Source organism: Saccopteryx bilineata, chromosome 7 (genome assembly GCF_036850765.1).
Source record: "Saccopteryx bilineata isolate mSacBil1 chromosome 7, mSacBil1_pri_phased_curated, whole genome shotgun sequence".
Taxonomy (NCBI): Eukaryota; Metazoa; Chordata; class Mammalia; order Chiroptera; family Emballonuridae; genus Saccopteryx; species Saccopteryx bilineata.
Genome location: NC_089496.1, coordinates 101,245,387 through 101,270,466, shown reverse-complemented (window position 1 = coordinate 101,270,466; position 25,080 = coordinate 101,245,387). Strand labels below are relative to the sequence as shown.

The 25,080-nt window shown below is 41.2% G+C and overlaps 1 protein-coding gene across 1 annotated transcript in view; it reads right to left on the bottom strand.

Annotated features, from left to right (window-relative positions):
* The window catches only part of TRUB1 (TruB pseudouridine synthase family member 1), a 35,599-nt gene extending 10,554 nt beyond the window's left edge, over positions 1-25,045 (bottom strand). Inside the window, exons 1-4 of the mRNA XM_066239808.1 lie at positions 24,737-25,045; positions 20,030-20,128; positions 15,534-15,589; positions 6,066-6,147 (exon numbers count right to left, since the gene is read on the bottom strand). Of these exons, the coding sequence (XP_066095905.1) occupies positions 6,066-6,147; positions 15,534-15,589; positions 20,030-20,128; positions 24,737-25,025 (526 nt within the window). The 5' untranslated portion in view covers positions 25,026-25,045. The remainder of the gene's footprint in view (positions 1-6,065; positions 6,148-15,533; positions 15,590-20,029; positions 20,129-24,736) is intronic.
* Between the last annotated feature and the right edge of the window lie 35 nt (positions 25,046-25,080).

Here is a 25,080-nt window from a genome sequence, read left to right as displayed (position 1 = left end):
CTAAAGTGGCTCTGGTCGCAACAGAGCGACGCCCCAGAGGGGCAGAGCATCGCCCCGTGGTGGGCAGAGCATCGCCCCGTGGTGGGCAGAGCATCGCCCCTGGTGGGCGTGCCGGGTGGATCCCGGTCGGGTGCATGCGGGAGTCTGTCTGACTGTCTCTCCCTGTTTCCAGCTTCAGAAAAAAAAAAAAAAATTTAAAAATCTACTTCCCATAGCATGAAAATGTATCAACAGAATCACTAAGGAGCAAAAACAGCCAAAGATCTGTATACTGAAAACTACAAAAATATGTATGGCTCTATTTTTGCAACGTTTAGTAAAGTTGGTTATCATTTCAAAAAAAAAGAATGAAAAAATATTATAAATAGCTTTATATGAGTAAGTTTAGAATTTTAAATACAATGAACAAATTCCTAGGGGAAAATTATCTAGATTGATACAAGATTTTAAAAAAATATATTAAGTTCTAGAGTAAAGAAATCCAGGCCATGATTAAAAACCTTCCTAACAAAGAAAACTCCAAATGTCTACTAGTAAATTCTACCAAATATTAGAAAAAGAAATAATGCCAATCTGACACAAATTTTTCCAGAGAACAGAAAAAAAAAAGAAAATATTCCTCAACCCACTTTATAAGGTCAGCATAACCTTGATATCAAAACCAGTCAAGGACATTAAGAAAAAGGAAAAATACAGCATAATCTCCCTTGTAGACCAAGATACAACAATCCTAAACTAAATCCAATAATTTATATAAAGGGTAACATATCATAATCAATTTGTGCTTATTCCAGAAATATAAAGTTAGTTTAATATTTGAATAAGGAGAAAAGTCAATAGATACAAAATAAATATTGGATAAAATTCAATGTCTACTTATGATTAAAAAACAACAGCAAATTAGGTATAGAAGGCAACATTCTTACTTTGATAAAACCTATAGAAAAAAATCTGTAGAAATAAGGTAGGAAGACTTGCTCTTTCAGATATCAAGACTTACTCTAAAACTATAGCATTAAAATATATAGTTTGGTATTAGCACAAGGACAAACAGACCAATGTAACAGGACAGATTCCGAACAAGCCTGTGCCTACACGGTGCTCAATCTGTGACCAAAGACTTGATAAATTAGACAAAATTAATACTAAGAACTTCTGTTTTCCAAAAGACACAATTAAGATAGGGAAAAGACAAGCCACAGAGGGGAAAATATCGTCAACACATGTCACCAAAAGAAGAGCACATATCCAGAGTATATAAAGATCTTACACATCAATACTTTTCGGGGAACAAAAGGGCAACTCAATAGGGAAAGAATAAAAATGAAAACCAAAAAAATGGGTAAGAAACGTGGACTATTAGAAGATAGATGGCTAAGGAGACAAGAAACAGGTAGCAAAGTGCTGAATTTCATTAGCAATCAAGTTAAAACCACAATGAAATACCACTATGCATTTACCAGAATGGCCAAAATGAAAAACACTGTTAATACCATGTGTTGCCAAGGATGGGAAGCAAGTAGAACGCTTATTTATTGCTGGTAGAAATGCAAAACAGAAAAGTTATACAAACACTTTAAAAACTGCCAATTTCTAGTATAGTAAAATATACACTTTAGGCTATGACCCAGCAATTATACTTGGATAGGCTACATCCTAGAGAAACGAGTTCATTAAAAGGCAAAACATACACAAAGCAGCTTTATTCATAAAGCCCCAAACTGGAGTCAACCCAAAATTCTATCAACAGAAGAATGAATGTGTGTGTGTGCATTTGTAAATACATACACACATATATTCACACAGTGTGGTACATTCTCACAGTGTCATAATACACAGCAATAAAAGAAATACTGATACATGTAACAAAATAGATGAATCTCACATAGATGAACAGATGAATCATGTCTGGGGAAGAATCCAGACACAAATAAATACTATTTAACTCCATTTATATCAAGGTCAAAAATAGGCTAAACTATACCATTATTTTAAACTATCACCACAGTGTTGAAAGAACGTAATCTCTGGAGTAGTGACCAGGAGGGGCCTCACAGGGGTCTCCAGGGAATCTCTGACTTCTCTGCTAGATGGCAACAGCATGGGCATCTGCTTTGTGCTAGTTCACTGAACTACAATTTTATGTTTTCTTCACTTTTATTTGCGTAATACTTAATAATAAAAAGGTTTAAATGCAAACAAAAGTCACTATAAGATGGTTGATAGCCAGCTACCCACGAGCCCCCTACAATGTTCCCTATTTATTTAGAGCAGTGGTCCCCAACCTTTTTTGGGCAACGGATCGGTTTAATGTCAGAAAATATTTTCACAGACCGGCCTTTAGGGTGGGATCGATAAATGTATCAGGTGACTGAGACAAGCGTCAAGAGTGAGTCTTAGACGGATGTAACAGAGGGAATCTGGTCATTTTTAAAAATAAAACATCGTTCAGACTTAAATATAAATAAAACGGAAATAATGTAAGTTATTTATTCTTTCTCTGCGGACCGGTACCAAATGGCCCACGGACCGGTACTGGTCCGCAGCCCGGGGGTTGGGGACCACTGGTTTAGATCACACTTTGAGACCCAATTCAACTCTCTGGCTTCCTCAGGGAAGTGTGGGCAGACAGACCAGAGTCCAAGGACAGCCCACTCCCGGTGACCTTAGTGCCGTCCAGTTGAGAAGACCTTGGCAATGTCCTTCCTTTCCTGGGACTACGTGGTGGGGTGGCGTTCAGAACAGAGGCTTAGCATGAGACACCCCTGTCCTTTTACACTTCCTGCCTCCCACTAGAAAAACTGCCAGAGAGGTAGGAAAATCTATTCCCATCTCAGGAGCAGTTGGGTCTTCCCAGAAGCTTAGCCCATGTCAAAGGCATCCCGGACAGTCATCCTCCTGAGCTCAGGGGAGAGCAGATGAGCACAATGAAGACACGTGTCCTGAAAGACACTGGCAATTGTACCCGAGACTTGCTACCTTCACGCTTTACAGATGTGGATGAGAAGTGCGCAGCAGAAGGTAGGAAGATGCCTTGCCTCTCCTGGGATGTAACTGGCAGTCATCTTCTAGTGAATGCCTCTATTGCCTGTCTTAGTTATTCACACACTAAATGTTTCATTCTCTGTGCCACACACTGTTCTAGACACCAAAAATACAGTGAGGACCACAAGAGGCATGGTTGCAGCCCCACAGCTGAGGGATTAACGTGCACATGGTGAAAACACGACTTGGGAACAACAGAGGGCAGTGGGAAAGAGCAGAAGGGGAAGGGCCCTATTCACACGGTTTACACTGTGCGTCTACTGAGCCGCAGACTCACGCTCTTATTCCTCTAAGCTGACTTCCAGCTATCTAAAATGACGGCTAAAAATAGTATTTGTCAAGAGAGAACAAAAATGACTTAAGAGCATTCATTTGCCATTTACTGCAGACTGTCTTAGTTACCTTATCCATTTGTCAGGTGTTCTCAACAGGTCCATAAAGAACTGCATTTTTTTATTGTTACAATGATTTAATGGGTGATGCTAGATCTGCAATTCGCAGGACGGCATAGCACAATGAACTATCCTGTATACTGCATGACTTTTGGCTGTCTGCCAGGTATCTATGTGGGTGAAAAGCCTGTTTAGAATCACCTGAGGCTAGAACCTAACTCCAGTTCCACTGAAACACAAAGTGTTTTTTGTGCTGTTTTTCGTAAACTGCATTTTCCAGTTCTGAGTCATACAACACACCTTTATCAGCCTGCACCAGCATTTGTGACATTCACAATAGCTTATGCAGAAGTGTAAACATCTGAGTCCTTCACTAAGACTTTCAGCGGAGTAACATCTGTGCACTTACATATGCATACACCATTTTTATTATAAGTTTTTTCTTCTATTAAAAGTTTATTTTTTCTATTTACAGTATTATATTGATTTTTTAAATATATGCAGATAGGTTAGAGTATCTCTGAATTTTCTTTCAGGACAGTAAACAAGGCATCACAAAATATTGGATATAGGTCTCAGGATTGGGTCTCGGGGTTGAGAACCTAGGTCCTAACTCTCCATCAGACAGAAGTTTCTCATAACCACAAATATATACTTATACTCATCTTGCCTTTGGTACCTGCTATAGCAGCTCTAACAAAGAATAATCATTTGCTCATTTACTGAAATCACACAGAGAAGTTATGTCAACCAGCAAAATTCTGTGACATCTCAATTTCTGGGACTACAAATACTATTCAATAAACTGTAGGGAGCTCTCCTTTTAGGAAAAACTAACGCCTAAGGAACATTAGTTTCTCCGTGACTTATTTCAACATTTTTTTTTTCTTTTTCTTTTTTCTGAAGCTGGAAACGGGGAGAGACAGTCAGACAGACTTCCGCATGAGCCCGACCGGGATCCACGCGGCACGCCCACCAGGGTCTACGCTCTGCCCACCAGGGGGCGATGCTCTGCCCCTCCGGGGCGTCGCTTTGCCACGACCAGAGCCACTCCAGCGCCTGGGGCAGAGGCCAAGGAGCCATCCCCAGTGCCCCGGCCATCTTTGCTCCAATGGAGCCTCGGCTGCGGGAGGGGAAGAGAGAGACAGAGAGGAAGGAGGGGGTGGGGGGTGGAGAAGCAAATGGGCGCTTCTCCTATGTGCCCTGGCCGGGAATCGAACCCGGGTCCCCCGCATGCCAGGCCGACGCTCTACCGCTGAGCCAACCGGCCAGGGCGACTTATTTCAACATTTTAATGAGATGACTGTAACAAATTACACTTTCTTCAAGATAAGTCAATTAGACCACAAATTATACAATATGGAGTAATTTTATAAAATTCCAAAATGCTTAAGGGCAGGAAGGAAAGTACTCTTCTAGAATCCCCTCCTCAATGGACTGTACCATCGTGTAACCAGTTTTCATTCCCAAAACCTAGGTCATGGTTGACAATTTCCTTTCCCTCAATACCCCAGCCAATAAGTCTCCCCAATTTTACTACTCCACCATTCTTCTAACTATATAGGCACTGACATACTCTTTAGTACACTCTGGAAATCTGCTATCCTCCTACCGCGCTAGGCCTCCTTCCTCTTAAAAACCTTTTTGTTGGAGACTACGGTTGAGTTTCCATTAAGTGAGAATCTGCTATTATTTCTTAATCAAAATAACATCAAGAATAATTCACCATTTATTTTGAAAATGACTCAAATCAGCAATTTCTCTTCTGATTACATTATGTGATTACTCAAGTAAGACACTAAACTACATAAATATTAACAGGTCAAGGGAAGCTACTATGAACAAGGAAAGGGCTGGTCTCAGTCCTGGGGCAATATGAAATACATAGTGAGAACACGCAACTCCAACACATAGGGAAGCCAGATACTGGACTGCCTGTAGCTAAATTAAAAAGTGATCACCTTAAACACAGGCAAAAACAAACAAAAAACAAACAGCACCCCAGAAAGCCTACATATAATTCACAATTGATGACATAACAATGTAGGTGAACTGACTATACAAAACCTCTGCATTATAAATAGCACGAGCACTGGGAGAGTTGCTAGGAAACCATTTCATTTATCTATCTTTTCTTAAAATAGTACAAAAAGGAACAGTAGAAACATTAATGGGGCCCCAGTGAGTTCTGCTTTATGTCCAGAGAAATAGCTTGCCCTTCGTCGTACCTTTTTACGCACTCCAAAGGCCAAGAGGCGTGGTTAGTTTTAAAGCACTAAACCAGGTACATTTACTTCAACAGCTAAGTAACTGTAAAATAAACAAACAATTGCAAGACACAAGCAAAACCTAACAAGATACTTTCTCTGCTTTGTTTCTCATTTACTAGAAAAAATGTCCTAAGCCCTCACTACAAATATATTTTGGAAAAGGAATTATTTGGAAGAATTCTGAATATTATAAAGGCTGACTATAGGAAAAGAGGCAATTATAAACAAACTCATACCAAATAACGTGATAAACCGTTTCCAATCTTAGTGATATAAAACTAAAATCACTGGTGTATATCAGGTTAGAGACTTCTGAATTCACAGAAACTTGTCCTAGAACTTCAGCTGAACCGCATACCGTAAGGCTTCTCCTCTGTCACTCTCCCCGTGGAGTCGAGCGTGTCGGTGGCTTTCCCCAGCTCCCCGGTGGCAATGTACCTCTAGAGCAAGAGAAACGGGGGGAAAGACAGGCCACATGGTCAAGAAAAACTGTCATGCATGTCCTGAGAAGTCATACAGAATTTTACCAATACTATCCACTTGATACAAAAGAAAGGCCAAAATAACAGACTGCAAGTGTTTTTGTTAGTTTTTGGTATGTGGGAAGCATGTGTGTAAACTAGGTCCCCATTCACACACTTCTTCTTCCATCAGCCAACATGACAAAGAAAAACTTGATTTTGTTGATAACTGTGGTTTATAAACAAACTGTTATTGCATATCGATTTCTAAAACCAGTTTTTATAATGAAGGAAAATTTTCATATATACTTATGGAAATGGTACAATGAACCCCTACGTGGCCATCTCAAGATTCAACTATTTTACCACAATTATTTTCAAGTTAATTTTAAAATAAATCCATTCATTACTTCTTATATGAAAGAGTGAAACTAAGCTTTGTAACTGGGTTATGCATTAAACAAAAGCTCAATCGGTAGCTCTCTGAAGGGAAAAAGTCACTTCTAAGAACTGATCATTATGCACAAGTGAAGCAGACCCTTCTCAGTTAACTGAGCCTTGTTTGACTACTTATTTAAGGGCATACTGTGTCACATACTCTTTATTCTCTTCTCCTTTGGTCAAATTTTGACTAGAGCATCACATGAAATAGAAAAATATGAGAACTAGAACTCCCACTAAACCTAATCTGTAGCTATGTGAGCAATTTTTAAAACAGGAAGCTCAAACATAGTTTATTAACAACAGGCTTATTATGCTAACAAAGGGACCAAAGACAAAAATTTAAAAAAGTTAAAACTTCAAGGTCTCATAACAAGTAGAGAGTTTATATGTCAGCCTCAGTGCCCTTTCAAGAAATCACCTTCTATTATAGCTCAGGGCTTCCTCCCTCCCTCCCTCCTTCCTTCCCTCCTTCCTTCCTTTCTTTCTCTCTCTCTTTCTTTCTCTCTTTCCTTTTCTTTCTTTCCTTTCTTTCTTTCTCTCTCTCTCTCACTCTCTTTCTTTCTTTTTTTTGTTTTAACAAATACAGTCCAGAAGGGAATATCTCAATGCATTAACTTAAAATGTTTTTCACTAATACTGACAAAAATTAGTTTCTTGTAACTAAATATCCAGTCTCATCCCCAGGAACGCCCCACTTCGGCCTCTCTGCTTTGGACCCTGATATCAACCCTGAAGAGGTAAAGCCCCGGGAGGCGTACAGCAGGCTAGGTGGGAAGCGCACAGGCTGAAGGTCTGACCCGCAGGCATTCCACCACAGTGTGGAAGTAGGTTTAGTCTCCCCTGTTGGAGCCTCGCTCCCTTTATCCTAAGATGGGGATAATACCAGTACCTCCTGAAACGAAGCAGAGTTTAGAATAGTATCTGGCCCTGGCAAGCAATGAAAAACAATACTATTATCATCACTGTATTTTAAAAAAGGTAAAGTGATTCACAGTAACAGTGGTTAGAATGACTCATCTGGTATCAGTAAGTTCCCATAGGGAACAACAGTGAAGCTACAGAATGTCCTCTCAGACACTGCACAAGAAATACACAGTGCATAAGAAAACACAATGCATAAGAAGAACACACACAATGCATAGGAAGAGCACACACAATGCATAAGAAGAACACATACAATGCCTAAGAAAAACACATACAATGCATAAGAAAAACACAGTGCAATCATGAAGCAGCCTGTGCCTTGACAGATGTGCTGTTCTCCTACGGAACAGGTTTAATCAGGAAACTTTCCAAGGACGTATGCAGTGCCCATTAGTCTCTGGACTACAGGTGTCCTATGCCTTGGCCCCTAGTACTTCCCTGGCTTTGAGCTTCCTCTGTTCTCTAAGGCTCAAACCTCTTTCGAAGCTGCCCTGTTAATTCCCCCTAACCCCCAACCCCCAGCCCCCAACCCTCCCTGCAGCACAATTAAGAGCAGGTGCTCACAAGTTTCTCACAAAAGAGAGTGAAGGCCTATATCAAATTTACATCTGTTCATTCATTTACTAGTATGTTCATTCAATCATGTTTCTTAAGGACTGTGAATATACAAAATATTCTCCTATGTGCTTCTCAGAGATACAGAGATATATACTAAAGGGTCCTCTGCTCTAGGAGATTGCAGCATGACAGGGTAAGACACCAATAAAGGTAAGCTGCAGAGGAGGACAGTACGGTGGCGATAACAGAGTCACATCTGTCCCCAGTGGTTTTCCTTGCTGAGCTCTCAGGCCATATCACCTGGCACATGATTACCTACAGATGCTTATTATTCTCCAAGTACATTTTATATATTGATCCTTATGGTCTCCAATTATAAACTCTGTTACCTTGGATTTTGTATTTTTGATCCATTGTGTTTCTTATTAGGTGGAAATGTCACATCTACATTCTGGAGAGCTTCCTATGCGTGCAACTCCTCACGTTTCCCCTTCATTTTGGAGATCCAGGTTGTATCTGCCAAGTTTCAAATCGTTCTAGGTCCTGCAGGTATGCTGATCCTGCCTACAGGCTGGATTCTCGTTACAGAAAATAATACCTGAGCCAGCAGCTCGCAAACATTGGAGCTTCAGAACCCCTGTCCACACCTTCACTGAAAGTTATTGAGAAATTTTCCCCCATATGGATTATGACAATATTTACTGTAGTTGAAATTAAAACTGAAAACTGTTAAAGCACGAAGACACGTGTTCACATTCCTTTAGCCATCAGAGCCATGATGTCACTGCTCATCAGAGACCCTCTGAACAACTCCGCTACTTACGAGACTGCAAGGAAAACAGGCAAAGCTCTGAAAATAGTTTTGACTTCAAAAGACCCCCTAAAAAACCTCTGGAGTCCCTGGATGGTACTTTGTGAAGTATTATTGATCTAAGCCAGTGATTTTCAACCTTTTTCATCTCATGGCACATATAAACCAATCACTAAAATTCTTCAGCACACCAAAAAATGTATATATTTTTGCCAATCTGACAAAAAAATAAGTATAATTTTGATTTATGCAAACGGGCAGCTATTGTGTTGGCTGATGTCATCTTTCTCTTGGGAAGAGACAAGGAAAAAGAGGTCAGTGCTCCTGACTACACAGTCAGGTGCTGCATGGTTTAAATATTCATGCGGCGCACTGGTTGGGAAATTGCTGCGCTAAGTCACAGCTGATTTCTGGCTTTCCCTCGTCTTGGTACCTTACATCTGTTCATGCAATAATTATCTTACAATCCTGTTCAATAATCCTCAGAAAAACCCACCAAGTTAAGCCTTCAGCGGAAGCAAAGCCTCACCACCAAGAAGTTGTGGGACAGAAGGAAGAAGACATAGGAATGTATGTGCACAAACCTACCGTTTTATAAGTTCTCAAGTATTTTTCACTGGTCTAACTTCTGCACAGTCAGGGTTTTAGAGTTGTATAGGCTCTGTGATGTGTATCTGGAAATTGTGAATTCCATCAACGAATCCATTAAACATAATTCCACTACAACACAACAAGTGGAGGTCTTGTGGAGCTTGTAAAGAAGTTTCCACTGAACTGTAGGCCTTTGGAAGGCGTGATTTCTTGTCCTACAGCTCCCTGAACCCCAATGGACAACGTTAAAAGCAAACTGGCTTCTGCACTCTTCAGGAGGAAAGAAAATGTTTGTATGACAGAAAGTGGACATAATTATTTCCACCTCAACGAGGCACTGCTTTTTCTGAAGTTTGATTTTTAGATTCAAAGTTTCACAAAGAGATATTATTTAGAATGAGGAAGAAATTAAAAAAAAAACCAAACCTACCACACCAAAAAACATGTGGTTTTGAATGTCTTCCTTAAAAAAGAGTAGTTATAGTTTATAAGTATAAACCCTTCAAAATTTTCAATACAGTACTTGTGAAATGTATGAATATCAACAGAGTGTAAAGAAAAGTAGAAACTGGACTAAGCTCCGGAAAGAGGGGATTAGAAATGCTTGAGTGTCAGCGAGTTGGCTAAGTTTCACAAGAGCATTCTTCAAGTCACACTCGAGAGCTGACAGTGACTGGTTATCCTAAAAATGCTACTCTACCCTGGGTGTACATTACTGTCCTCTGAGCACATCCAGGGAGGAAAAGTTTGTAGGCATCGACAGTAATGCCTGTTCCACTGTCGGAAGGGACAGGAAGCTCCTTTCAGGGAAATGCTGGCTTTGCGACAGGCTCTACTAATGGCGCATCCCCACACAGATGTGGGAGTGGCCTTATCTCTGGAAAGTGCTAGTTAAGAGTCTCTATGGCATCAGTGATTTCAAAATAGAACAACCCTTCCATCTGCTCATCTGGTCTCTAAAGCATGCATAAGTAACGGACTTTAATCAGCAATACAGGAAGCTAATAAAAATAATACTCTAAAACCTCATCAGTCTGTTACTTCAAAGTATAACTGCTATCCAGCTTCTGCTCACTAACAGGCTCAGAGAAAGTATAATTTAGGGAAGAGGGAGAGGGGCTATGCATCCACTGCCTTCTTCTAGGTAATCTACATTCCATACTTGGATCAAGCAAGGTCAAAGGGACACATCAGCCTAGCTTCTCTAAGAAGCATTTTGCTTAATTCATATTTTATGCAGATTTGTATCTGTTATAAAACTATTGTTAAGAACTACCATCTAACTGTCATTCCATATCTCTAACTGTAAGAAATTTCTTTCTGACTGTAGTGTCCAGAGAAACTTGGTCTCTCCGCTAAAGAACTGGCATGCTTCTCTTTCTGATGAGTGCCATGTTTTGCCTGGGCCACCAGAAATCACAGACAGGAATGAAAGGAATGAAATTAGCTGTATTCAAGATTTCCAACAGAACTTTTTAGATGAAATAAATGTCAGATGTCTATGGGTTATGTAGCGAGAGAGAGCCAACAGGCCTTGAACTCAGGAGAGAGATTTGGGGATAGATGAAATACTTGGGAATAGTAATAACACCATTTACCGAGCAACTTCTGTATACAAGGCATGGTACAGAAAACCTACATGCTTTTTATACACATTATACGTGTAATCCCAAAGGAGAATGCAGTGAAAAAAATCAATAACAAGAGAAACATGATCACTGGTAGAGTAAAGCATTCTGTAAGATAGAAGAGGAAGGTAATGGAGACAGAGACTCTTCTTAAATCTTATTCTGGCCTGACTGGTGGTGGTGCAGTGGGATAAAGCTTCAACCTGGAATGCTGAGGTCGCCTGTTCGATACCCTGGGCTTGCCTGGTCAAGGAACATATGGGAGTTGATGCTTCCTGCTCCTCCCTTTCTCTCTCTTTCTCTCTTTCTCTCTCTCTCTCTCTCCTCTCTGAAAATTGAATAAATAAAATCTTTAAAAAAAAAATCTTACTCTGATCTGAATGGGAAGAAAAGCTAAAAAAGGAGGTGGTATAGTCCAAATAGTCTCTGGTCTTCAGAATGGAAACAAAGTAATCTAAAGGCCTAAAGATTTTATTGAGAAGGTCAGCATTCCACCTATTAAGTTACAGTGGTTGTATGAAGTGGCATTATGTTGAAGATTCTAAGAATGTTTCTTGGGTCAACAGGGAAGAGTGGTAGGTCCTGTTCAACTAGCAACGTCTCTAACAAGATGAAGAAAGGGTGGACTGTGATATTGCTGAAATATGAACATTGAATATCTGTCATCTTAGAACTAAATGTTTCTATTCTAGAGTTAAGTCCACCCTATGCATACAACAAGTCTAATTTTCTGTGATGCAAATAAAAATTCACCTGCAAAAGTAGGAAGTGGAAAAAGAATAAACATTAGGTCAAACAGTAGGTCTGTGCCAGTGAGGCAGCTGCAGGCACCAAATTTATTTTTAATGAAATAGAAAAAAAAAAATATCAAGAATACATTGTATGTATGGCTGAAGGTGTTTGATAACATTTTTGGTTTTTATAGAGGTATGTATATATATGGTCATGATAGAAATGAATTTCTTACTTTGGGTCCTGGTCAAAAAAGTTTTGAAAGTCACTGAATTAAGAGGATCTCTAAGATTCCTTCCAATGCTAAAAACAAAATCTATTTTAAAAAATTCATTAACAGTTTTTAACCACTTTTGAGAAAAATATAATTTTTAACAAAGTTAAAAATTAAGTGATTTAATTTTTCAACAAATACATAACCTAGAATTAAAAGTATAAAAAATACAAATATCTCATGAGATAATAATTCTATTTTTGAAATGCTCATTCAGCACCCAAAATGGGGTTCCATAATGAGATGCACCTGGGATTTTCTATTGACGTTACTGAGTCAGTGATTTCACTGTCTGACATTCAGCTCTCCTAGCTGAATACCTACATGATTTGTGATCAAGCAAGCTTAAGCCAGAGCCAACAATGTATTTACATTTGCAGTCATCATATTTCTGGAAATATGCCTGGAATTTACATGTAAAACCTTTCAATAACATATAGTGTGTTTTGTCTATGAGTGGTTAAGGGTGGAGGGCTGGATAATAAATATTCCAATGAACTCAAGCTATTTTATCTTGGGAAAACCCAAATAAATTCCTTAAGGTAAATATATCTTTTTTGTTATTATAAAAGTCACTTGTTCACTGTAAAAGTTTTGGAAGATACCAAATCATGTTAAAAAAAAATTATCCTCTATCAAAATTACTATTGCTTATATTTTAGAGTAAAGAAACGAATATTAAGCAAAAAACATGTATCAGAAACATTCTAAACTCCATGTATCAGTATTTAAGAGCAATGTACAAATTTACTGTAAAACAGCCAAACTCATGCATTCCAAAACAATTTTTGTATTTGGTGACTTTTCAACACCAACATTCTGAAGGTTGCAAAGCAAGCCACAATGAAATTCTTCCACTTATCTAAGGCATTACAATCCATTTCAACTGAAAGAGACAGCTTTTATGCCACTTGATAACTAAAATATAAGGTCAAGGGCAATATGCTCTCCAGGGCTTTTCATTTTCAGAAAGCTTACTTCGACCACTGCCACTCAAAGTGTGGTCCACGGCCCAATACCCATGGCAAGATTAATTCAGAAAATGAAGGTTAGAAACTTATTCAGCAATTTGACATGGCTGTAACATTTTAATTATATTTTACAAAAGCCATCAACTGTCTGCAGCGAACTAAAAAACAAATTTAAATGGTCTTTTAAAAGAAAGAATATAGACAAAAATCACTACACCAGTGACTTATATCCCATTCAGAGCAAGGGTTTTAAAACAAGCCTTCTGTACCTGACGTTTTAATTATCCTCCCATAGGCATTACACTGGTCCCTAGCCCCAGCTACTGTAACCTAGCAACTAATCAGAATATAGATGTCATTATCTCTTAGAGACCCTAGAGAGGATCAAGTCATTCTTCCCAAGGAAAAACTGAGACCCAGAAAGGTGAATGACTGACATCATTCCAACCTCCTCCACCCTGCTGTTTCCTCCTGAGGCTCACTCACCGAATGCCCAGAACAACCCACAGGTTCCCGGCCTCCTTCTGCAGGACCCCTCCGCTCTCGCCCCTCAAGAGCCTCAAAAAGGGCTTTTGGATTTAGTTAAGGCGACTCGAATAAGTGAATGATATAACATCGTCTTAAAGAAGCTCAATTCTTTTCTTTAGCACACATTTGCAACCACTGAACAAAGCAGGTGTTTTGTTGAAAAGTGCATGATTTACAAAATTTATTGCTTCTATAAAAATTCCAAGGTGCCTGACCAGGCAGTGGTACAGTGGATAGAGTGTTGAACAGGGATGCGGAAGACCCAGGTTTGAGACCCCGAGGTCGCCAGCTTGAGTGTGGGCTCATCTGGTTTGAGCAAAAGCTCACCAGCTTAAGCCCAAGGTCACTGGCTTGAGCAAGGGCTTACTTGGCTTGCTGAAAGCCCACGGTCAAGGCACATATGAGAAAGCAATCAATGAACAGCTAAGGAGTTATAATGTGCAACGAAAAACTAATGATTGATGCTTCTCATCTCTCTGTTCCTGTTATCCCTCTCTCTGACTCTGTCTCTAAAAAAAAAAAAAAAAAAAAATTCCAAGGTTTATTTAAATCTGCCAGTAGAATGATCAATAATTTCCCTTTAAGACAGGGATCGGGAACCTATGGCTCACGAGCCAGATGTGGCTCTTTTGATGGCTGCATCTGGCTTGCAGACAAATCTTTAATAAAAAAATGTTAAGCTCTGGCCGGTTGGCTCAGCGGTAGAGCGTCGGCCTGGCGTGTGGGGGACCTGGGTTCGATTCCCGGCCAGGGCACATAGGAGAAGCACCCATTTGCTTCTCCACCCCCCACCCCCCTCCTTCCTCTCTGTCTCTCTCTTCCCCTCCCGCAGCCAAGGCTCCATTGGAGCAAAGATGGCCCGGGCGCTGGGGATGGCTCCTTGGCCTCTGCCCCAGGTGCTAGAGTGGCTCTGGTTGCGGCAGAGCGATGCCCCGGAGGGGCAGAGCATCGCCCCCTGGTTGGCAGAGCGTCGCCCCTGGTGGGCGTGCCGGGTGGATCCCGGTCGGGCGCATGCGGGAGTCTGTCTGACTGTCTCTCCCCGTTTCCAGCTTCAGAAAAAAAAATAAAAAATAATAATAATAATGTTAAAAATATAAAACATTCTCACGTATTACAATCCATTCATTTCCTACCGCTCATGTTCATGGTTGTGGGTGGCTGGAGCCAATCACAGCTGTCCTCCGAGACAACACCAAATTTTTATTGGATAATGTGTAACGTACACAGGTCGTTGTATGGCTCTCATGGAACTACATTTTAAAATATGTGGCGTTCATGGCTCTCTCAGTCACAAAGGTTCCCGACCCCTGATCTAAGAAATATTTTAAAAACTAGGTATAATTTTCAAAATTATGGGCACAGCAGATATTTTGTTTCCATCAGTTAAATTTGTTTTTCAATCTTGAATTTCCAACATACAGTTTTGATATTTTAATTCTTTTTCTGTTTTTTGAAAGGAGGGAAGATAGTGAGAGAGACTCCACCCAGCAACCCCCATCTGGGGCCGGTGTTCAAATGAACCAAGCTATCCTCAGCTCCCGCGGCCAACGCTGGAACTGAAAGAGCTACTGGCTGTGGGAAGGGAAAAGGGAGAGAAGGGGAAGAGGGAGGGGAAGAGAAGCAGATGGTCGCTTCTCATGTGTGCCCTGACCAGATATCGAATTCAGGACGTCTACACGCCAGGCTGACACTCTATCCACTGAGCCAACTGGCCAGGGCCAGTATTTTAATTCTTACATATCAGATAGACATTGATTCTTATAGACATTGTGATGAATACTCAGGATTGACACTCATTCGTGTAATTTATAAAGTTTAATTTTTAATTGATAAAATCCAACACATGTCCATGAAGAAAAACATTCAAGAGAAAAAGAAAAACAGAACTATTTCAGAATTCTTACCTTGGACCCTGACAACATACTGGTCAACATTTTTGTTCCTCTTCCAATTCCAACCACTACAAATCAAAGAAAGAAATATTATGACACTCTATTCTGAAAAGTAGGTTTTTAAAATATCTACATATTTTGGTCGTAATTTCCTGACATATATAATATAAAGTGGAAAAGAGAATATATTTAGCATAATTTGTGGGCTCATTACTGCAATCAGTTGAACTTGTCATGCAACTAAGAAATACTTCTGAAGAGAGAATGGGAGACAGATTTTTTTTCCTTTCTCAAAGTGTAAAACATGGCAGAAACCTCGACCCAGTCATTTAGATAATAAAAAGTTTTAGAAAAACCTTAAAGAATTCACTGGAATTTTATAGGGCATCAGTGAAAAATACATGGTATAATTAACCATGGTATGACAGTCTTTTGACAGAGTTCATTACTAAATAAAGCAAAAGCTATCATCATAGCTAATGAACCATTTAAAGACGATTACTGCCCGGCAGCATACAGTCAAGAAAGCAGAAACGTAACAAATCAACCCAACACAAAGAAGACTACATGGTAAATGAGAGCCTGAAGAAAGTATGTTCACACAGAACATACATAAAGTACAACAATGGCTCACCTGTCTCTTCAATGTCAAACATCACTTAAACATGTAACACATTATACCAGGAGAAGACAAGAGGATATATTCATTTCTTCACTAAATAGTAAGCAAATTTTTGTAAGAATTAAAGTATTTCTCATCAACAGATACAGTTTTGTAAAAGAACACAGTGTAGCCACCACCATTCAGAATTATAAGAAGGAACAAGGAGAAATGGTTGGCAAGATGAGTTTTCAGGAATATTTATAGCAGTTACCACACACCGAGTTTACCATTTATCAAATTCCACTTCAAATGGTTTCCACTCATTTAGCTCATTTAACCCTTATAACAACCCTAAAAGGTAATACAATTATCCCAATTTTGTAAATAAGAACATTGAAACATAGACTAAGAACTTTGTCCGGCATCTCACTAGTAGAAGGTGGAGTTAAATAGAATTCAAACCGAACTGTCTGAGAGCAGACAGTCCCTTCCTTCCCACCCTCCCCAAGGCCTTGCTCATCTAGGCTTCCTTCCCACTGCCTGCCCCCAGCCTAGATCTGCCTAAGCCACTCAAACCCGACTTTCTACATCCTACCCGTCCCTCTGCCCATTCATGCCATTTCTGAAAACATCTTGTACAATACAATCCTGCCCCCACAATCCTAAATAGAGTCCAAATGCCTACAGTACCAACTCCTTCGCAAAGTATTCAAAGCCCACCCTTTGAAACCCGGCTCAAGTCCCAACCAACTTCTTCATAAAGTCTAACTCAAAACCCTTCTAAGCTTCTACGATGAGGCATATTAGTTTAAAGACTAAGATATAAAAACTATCTGCTTCCAGTATGCTCTGTGGAGGATAGCACTCTTCAAATGGAAGCTGCTACTGCTGACGCTCGAACCAGTGGAGCCACTGGGGGGGGGGGGGGAAGCAGGGAGGGAGGGAGGGAGTGAGGGAGGGAGGGAGGGAGGGAGGGAGGGAAGGAGGGAGGAAGGAAAGAGGAGATGGAGAAGAAGAGAAGCAGAGGGTCACTTTTCATGTGTGCCCTGACCAGGGACCAAACATGGGACAGGACATCCACACAGCAGGCCAGCACCCTGTTCACTGAGCAAACCGGCCAGGGCCTTCTTTTACTTGTTATCCAATCGCAGAGGTTTCCCTGCTTTGCTTTCTCCCGCCTCCCTAATCTATCACCAATGAATTCCATGTAATCCCCTTACCTCTTCCCCTTTGATTCCAATGTATAAAATAAGCAGTAAATTGCCACTCTCTCGAGCATTTTCTCAATCCCTTAAGATTTTGCTTCCTAGCAACAGTCGTCAGCTTGGCTCAAATAAACGCAGAAAAATTCTTACAAGTTTGGCCTGACCAGGCAGTGGCGCGGTGGATAGATCGTCGGACGGGGATGCGGAGGACCCAGGTTCAAGACCCCAGGTTCAAGACCCCAAGCTCTCTAGCTTGAGTCCAGGCTCATCTGGTTTGAGTAAAGCTCACCAGCTTGGGCCCAAGGTCACTGGCTCGAGCAAGGGGTTACTCAGTCTGCTGAAGGCCCAATGGTCAAGGCACATATGAGAAAGCAATCAGTGAACAACTAAGGTGTCGCAACAAAAAACTAATGATTGATGCTTCTGATCTCTCTCTGTTCCTGTCTGTCTGTCACTATCTATCCCTCTCTCTGTCTCTGTAAAAAAAAAAAAAAAAATTCTTACAAGTTTGGATGTTTCTTGAGTTGACACAACACAGCCTAAATATAATTTTATTCCATTCAGGAATCCCCAATCAATATTTCTCAAGCAGCTACTATGCGCACAGTCCCAAGAAGAAGACTTCAAATGGAACAGCACATTTTCTGACTTTGAAAATGTTTATTATCTCATAGGGAAAATAAAATGCAGACAAGAGAAATCACAAGTACTCAAAAAAAAAATGTTGCCCAAATTAATGAGTGAATAACTAGCTAGAAATGTGGTAGTGTATGATTGGGGGTCAAAATGAACGCCGAGACCAGGAGGTACAGGAGGGAGCACTGTAGATGGCTGAAGAGATCCAAGAACACCTCATTCAGGCATTTCAAACAGTCTGAGTTAGACCCTGCCTCCCAGCTTAGGTCCTGGCTCTGGAGATGAGCAGACCTGGGCTCAAGTCCTGACTGGGCCACTCACTAAATATGACAGTGCCGTGTCACCTTATCTCTGGGGCCTTCATTTCTTTTGTAAAATGGAATGAAAATACCTAACCAATAGGTTTATAATAAGAATTAAAGTATATAAATTATAAATGTCCCAAGTACAAAGTAAGTGGTTCACAAATGGCATTCATTAGTTATCGTAAAAAATATTAACATTAAATTGTCACAATTTGTCTATTCAAGTTCTCTAATTCACGAAAAATGGATTTCCTTGTGTTTGCTTCTATATACTTTAACCTCAAAGTAAAGATATTTCTGCCATCATGAATTAAATAAAATCTATATATAATTTTAGAAAATGCAAAGCCGTATCTTGTTTCTGATTTTCCTAAAAAATATAACTTTCCTCACCGACCTTATTCCTTTCCTCTAAACAAGCACTCCTTCCCCTTTGGGCCTCTCAGATCAGGTCTGTTGTTTGTTTCTATCCAAGCTTAGCTCTGATGATATGTATTGGCTATTGTGTCACACCATTAGTGCATCATGAAATCAATTTAGTGGATTATTGTCAGCATTTTGAAAGAATGAAATAGACTAAAGCATGCAACACCAGAGCATGTAAAAAGGTAAGCTCTGTTCTGTCAGTTTGTTTCTGGTGGGTGGAGGAAGGGGAGAGGAGGGCCTCCCAATGCACGTAGCTCTATGATCATGACTGTCGTTACAGAAAGTTTGTAAAACATCTCTAGCCTATAGATACATGCTTTGACAGTCAATAAAGGGAGACTTCGGAACCTCTCTACTCGATGCCCAAAAAAAGCAATAAAAAAGGATAAATGACTTTCCTTTCCTCAATCAATTCTATCAATTTTCTTCCACAAGCAATAAAATGCTTGACTAACATGTCTATAAGAGAAAGTGACTTCCTCTCAGGAACTATAAGGGTCACCTTCTCAAGACAGCTGATCTCAGAGATCAGGTTCTGTTCAGGCCAAAAAGAGTCGTATACCTTGTTGGGAGTCCCCAAGACCATGCCACGGTGGCAGATGTATACATGGCTAAGACCTATGATAGCGACAGTCAAGTCACACGCTGCGTCATAAGGAAGGACACTGGGGAAATCCATGCGTAGGTTTCCTTATTTGCTCTTTCTCCTGTGAAGGCAGGGGACACTTGAGTATGCTCCTTTCTCCAACCATAGAAAAGCCATAACATGTGTGCAATGTTTCTGTTGAAGGAAACCCATTAGAAACTCAGCACCCCCAGTTTTTACTGTGGGGAGATGAGAGGGATGGTCACTCAGGCACCCTCTGCTTGCAGGGGTGAAGACAAAGTTCTAGAGTCCAAGAAGAAAGGCAGGTGTTCAACATGAACGCACTGTGTACACAGTCACGGCAGAATAAACTGCCCCTAGCGGACAGAGAACGGGGGGGCCACTCCTCAAAATCCAAGTTCCCCAGGGCCAGCCAAGGGCCAGCCTTGACTTTCTAAAAATACCATTTCGGGGCCTGCTACGTTAACTCTTTTCTACACAGACACAAACCTTTTCTCAAAGTTCTATCCACACGTAAAAGTGGCTATTTCTAAAAGCCTTGTACACCTCATACCCCTTAGGGGCTTCTTTAGAAGACAACACTATAAATCCAGGAGAGCTGAAATACCCCAAAGTCGACGGGAAAGGGCATGGCTCTATCTTATCTTTATTTTATCTATTCTCAATCAATATTTCTTTCTGATATTAAGTGATAGTTACATTAACCTTCTATTTGTATCTCTTACCCAGAACTCCTCGGGCTGCGCTGTCTAGAGTGCCTCCATGTCCAATTTTCAACATCTGCTTTTTCCTCTTGGTCCATTCTGGAGAAGGCATTCCAGCTTCTATGAGTCATTGGGATAAAAAAGATAATTGCCATAGTTAGGATCTTCATAAATATGGGGGGAAGGAAGGTGGAATATTTAAAACAAATAAAAAGTATTCTACAAACGTAATGTATTTAGATTATGACTAGCAAAGAACAGACTTAAAACTGTACAGATACTCTCTACATTACAAAGTAACAGTATTCCAGAATCAGTGGTCTAGAAACTAGAATTCATTTTCTCATGGGGGGGGGATAACATTTTAAAAAGTGGGTCAATATCCAGGTAACCCATCAAAATCTACTAAATGGCTGGTAGCAGTGGGCTGTTAATCGAACAGCTGATCTCAGAGATCAGGTTCTGTATCAGATGGAAAGTAGTTTTCATATAGGCAGCCAGTTTTCAAAGTCCTTCATTTCATTTCTGAACCTCTTCTGAGTCCTAGTGCTCTTTGCTGATACTCCCAGTTACTTGTTGGGAGGGCATCTCATATCGGGTGTACTTCTAAAAGCACTAAGTTCCCAAACTATCTGTATTCATTGTCCTCCTCTCATAATCAGAACTCCCAATTCCTTAAAGAAGCTAATCTCAACCAAAGATTATATGGGAAGCAGGCAACAATTAAGTTGTCTCTTAACCTCAAAAGCATTTAAATTAAAAAAAAAAAAGAGGATGCCAACCTGGTCTACCTTATATTTCTATTGTAAATATAAACTGAAATAATGTTATCAGAAAGTGCTTTGGAAATGACAAAACAATCTTAACGGTACGTAGTTGTTACTATAGCACATAAGAATATTGACTATCGCCCTGACCAGGCGGTGGCGCAGTGGATAGAGCGTTGGACTGGGATGTGGAGGACCCAGGTTCGAGATCCCAAGGTCACCAGCTTGAGCGCGGGCTCATCTGGTTTGAGCAAAGCTCACCAGCTTGGACCCAAGGTCGCTGGCTTGAGCAAGGGGTTACTCAGTCTGCTGAAGGCCCGCGGTCAAGACACATATGAGAAAGCAATCAATGAACAACTAAGGTGTCGTAACACGCAAAGAAAAACTGGTTGATGCTTCTCATCTCTCATCCCTGTCTATCCCTCTCTCTGACTCTCTCTGTTTAAAAAAAAAAGAATATTGCCTACTGGACTTCAAACAAGAAAGGAGAGGGGCAGGAATGGCCGTATTGACCCGTACCACCCAAGCCCGTGAAACCTTCCTTATCATCACTGACACCAGGAAAGTAGAAAAACAGCAAAGGAAAATGAAACAAGAGCGAAAAGGGAAAGGGGGAAGGCAGAGCAATAGCAGATAGCAGAGACACTAGATTAAGTGGCCAGAAAATGTGCTGGGTTGCTCAGCCTCAGCAGCGTAGTGCCCGGGACACAGTCCTGGTGGCACTCTCGGAGTCTGACACCACCACGCCTGCAAGGGCATGGCTGTCTGCTTTAACATGAACCTGTGAGGCCTGACCTAGACTCCAAATGCTTCTGCTTCCACTTGCAACCCGTTACGGATCTCTCATCCATGAGTTTACAGGAAACTTTTAGGGAACTCCTTGAATTTTCAGCTTGACATTGGAGTAAGAAGGCCTATAAATTTACTGTCTTTCCTTTGTATCCAAATTTACCTCTTTCAAATTTGAAGACACACCATCTCTTCTACACTGGAGTTGGGTTCACCCCACTCGTCCCACGCATGGAAGAATATTCACTAAGGTCTTTTCTAGCTATAAAAGTCTGATGTTGCAGGGATTTTCATGTGACATGACATGAGTTAATTAAAGAAAGGCAAGGAATGGTAATACATAGGGACTGACCACTGACTGTGGTTGTCAAACCTAGCTGGCATTAGAGTGGGTGCCCTGGAATCTGTATCCTTAAGAAACCTCCCAGGTAATTATAATAGCCAGTCAGGAAGGCATCTGGGAAGCCTTGGTGTAGTTAATAGAAATACAGAATAGGCCGATCACAAGCAGTATAGAAATGTAGAGTAGCAATGAGAATGTCTGTATCTGACTGAGCAGCTTCCAGAAGATGGTCCAACAATGCCCTGAAACAATCCGTTTTAACCAGTGTCAAGAAGAAACTTCAGTTCTTGGAGGCAGATAAACCAGAAAGCCAGGCTAAATGAGTGCACCACTAAGTGGAATGAGCTGATGCCTCTTTCTCTCCCTTTCTCTGAAATCAATGGGAAAAAAATTGTTCCCCAGACAGCCAGGCTATGGCTTTGATCCCATCAGAAACCTGCCTGGGAGAACGAATAGTAATCATTGCCCTGAGGATCAAAAAAGCCTTCAGTTTAGCTAACAGGTTGGGTCAAATGAAAGTAGCAATTCTGCTGAAAGGAAACAACTCTGTGATGACACCACAAAGCCTGCCCTTGATGCAAGTCCTTTCAGCATCTACTATGTCACCCATCCCTCCAGGCAACAAAAGTAGAAGGAAAGTTTAACAGAAGAATGAGTAGATATAAAACTGGAGATAAACATCTGCAAGAGTATATCTCATTGGTCCCCAAACTTTTTACACAGAGAGCCAGTTCACTGTCGCTCAGACCGTTGGAGGGCTGGACTATAAAAAAACTATCAACAAATCCCTATGCACACTGCACATATCTTATTTTAAAGTAAAAAAAAAACAAAACAGGAACAAATACAATATTTAAAATAAAGAACAAGTAAATTTAAATCAACAAACTGACCAGTATTTCAATGGGAACTATGGGCTTCCTTTTGGCTAATGAGATGGTCAATATGCTCCTCTCACTGACCACCAATGAAAGAGGTGCCCCTTCCAGAAGTGCAGCAGGGGCCGGATAAATGGCCTCAGGAGGCCACATGCTGCCCGCGGGCCATAGTTTGGGGACCCCTGGTGTATCTATTGCCAGTAAACATTCTTATCTGTATTGTGCATGTTTTAATTCATCAGTTCTTAGCAGAATAATTTGTTTTGGCACTTAAAAAATGTGTAGCCTGACTGGTGGTAGTGCAGTGGATAGAGCAGGGGTCAGGAACCTATGGCTTGTGAGCCAGATGTGGCTCTTTTGATGGTTGCATCTGGCTCACAGACAAATCTTTAATAAAAAAATGTTAAAAATATAAAACATTCTCATGTATTACAATCCATTCATTTTCTACTGCTCATGTTCATGGTGCAGGTGGCTGGAGCCAATCACAGCTGTCCTCTGGGACAATACCAAATTTTTATTGGATAATGCCTAACATACACGGGTGGTTGTATGGCTCTCATGGAATTACCTTTTAAAATATGTGGTGTTCATGGCTCTCTCAGCCAAAAAAGTTCTCGACTCCTGGGACAGAGCATCATTGACCTAGGATGCTGAGGTCCTAAGTTCAAAACCCTGAGGGCGATGGCTTGAGCACAAGATCATCAACATGATCCAAAGTTTGCTGGCTTGAACCCAAAGGTCGCTGGCTTAAAGACCAAGGTTGTTGACTTGAGCAAGGGGTCACTGGCTTGGCTTGAACCACCCCTTAACCTCCCAACCCCACCCCACCCCCGCTGTCAAGGCACACATAAGAAGCAATCAGTGAATAACTAAAAGTTACTCAACTATGAGTTGATGATTCTTATCTCTCTCTCATCCTCTCAAAAAAAGTGTCAAGTGTCAAGTTTGCCAGGGGATACTAAACAATGTGAAACAGTTCCCTGCACTAGTTTAATGGAGAGGCCAGGACCAAACTCTGGAGGGCCTTACATATCTAGCTAAGTAGTTTTGTCACCAAAGACTACAGAAATTACTAGGGTACCAGCTCAGTTTAAGGGGCAGACAGCGTCTTTCATCTTCACATCCCTGTAGGCTAGCACAGACCTGGTTAACTGTAAACCCTTTGTGGTGTCCACCATAACTAAGGTTCCTTGATGCCACTGAAAAGACCTACTGGGTCCATGAACTGAAAGATGCTTCGGGCTTTTCTAATACCCTTCCAGTGTATATGACGAAGCAAACAGACAAAAGGAATGCTCTTAAGAGAAGTGACCAAGTTATACTCAGTGTTGCCCAAAATGTGGTCCGCAGAAGACTGACACCAGAATTACCTGGAGCAATCTAAAATACTGTAAAACAAAAAATAACAGTTTTCTAAAAAGAACCCCAGACACTTAGCATCATGATCTCTGGGAGGGCAAGGATTAGGACTCTGCACGTGTACAAGGGACTCTAAGTAATTCTTACGTCCGCTCTGTGAAAACCACTATATTAAATTTCAGTTAAAGTAGCAGCTGCATTTCCAACATATTTTCAATGCAACTTTGGGAGTATCGAGTCAGTGCTTCCTTTGGGTGGGGCTCATCTACGTGAACCAAACAGAAATTAGTCCGCGTGCTCAAAAGCTGAGGTTTTATTTGTGTATGCGTGGGCTCTGCTTGGTTTTTCTTTCCTTGAGAGCGACACCTGCCAACTAGGCTACAGGAGTTCACGTTAGGGCAAGTCCGCGCCCGAGATGCCCCAGATGACCATCCAGATCCTACTGCAGTGGTCACTCTCTCTTTCCCTTCCTTCCTTTTCTTTTTTCTTGAATCTCTTGAGGCATGAAAGCGCAAAAAGGCCAGTGTGCTCTCTGGCTTCGGCTCTCGCGGCGACCGCCTCGGCCTAGTCCCCACCCGGGCTGCAGTACCTGCCAGCAGCTTCTCCTTCAGCCGATTCAGCAGCTCGGCTGAAGTGGGCCCTTTGGGCTTGTGCACGGCGAACACGCCGCTCAGGGACAGCAGCTTAGTAGCCATAGCGCCCTTGGAGACCTTGGCTTCGGATCCGGTCCTGGCCGCGGCCACAAGCGCCACGGCCGCAGTGGTCGCTGGCGAGGAGGCAGCCGTTGCTGCAGCGGGGTCTGTAGTTTCAGGGACCGAGGCTGTGTCTGTTTCCAAAGGCGACGACGACACTACAGCCAATGTCTCAGCAGCTGCCATGCTCTTGCAGCCCAAATCTGTTTCCAGGAGTCGCACACTAATGACGCAACAAGTT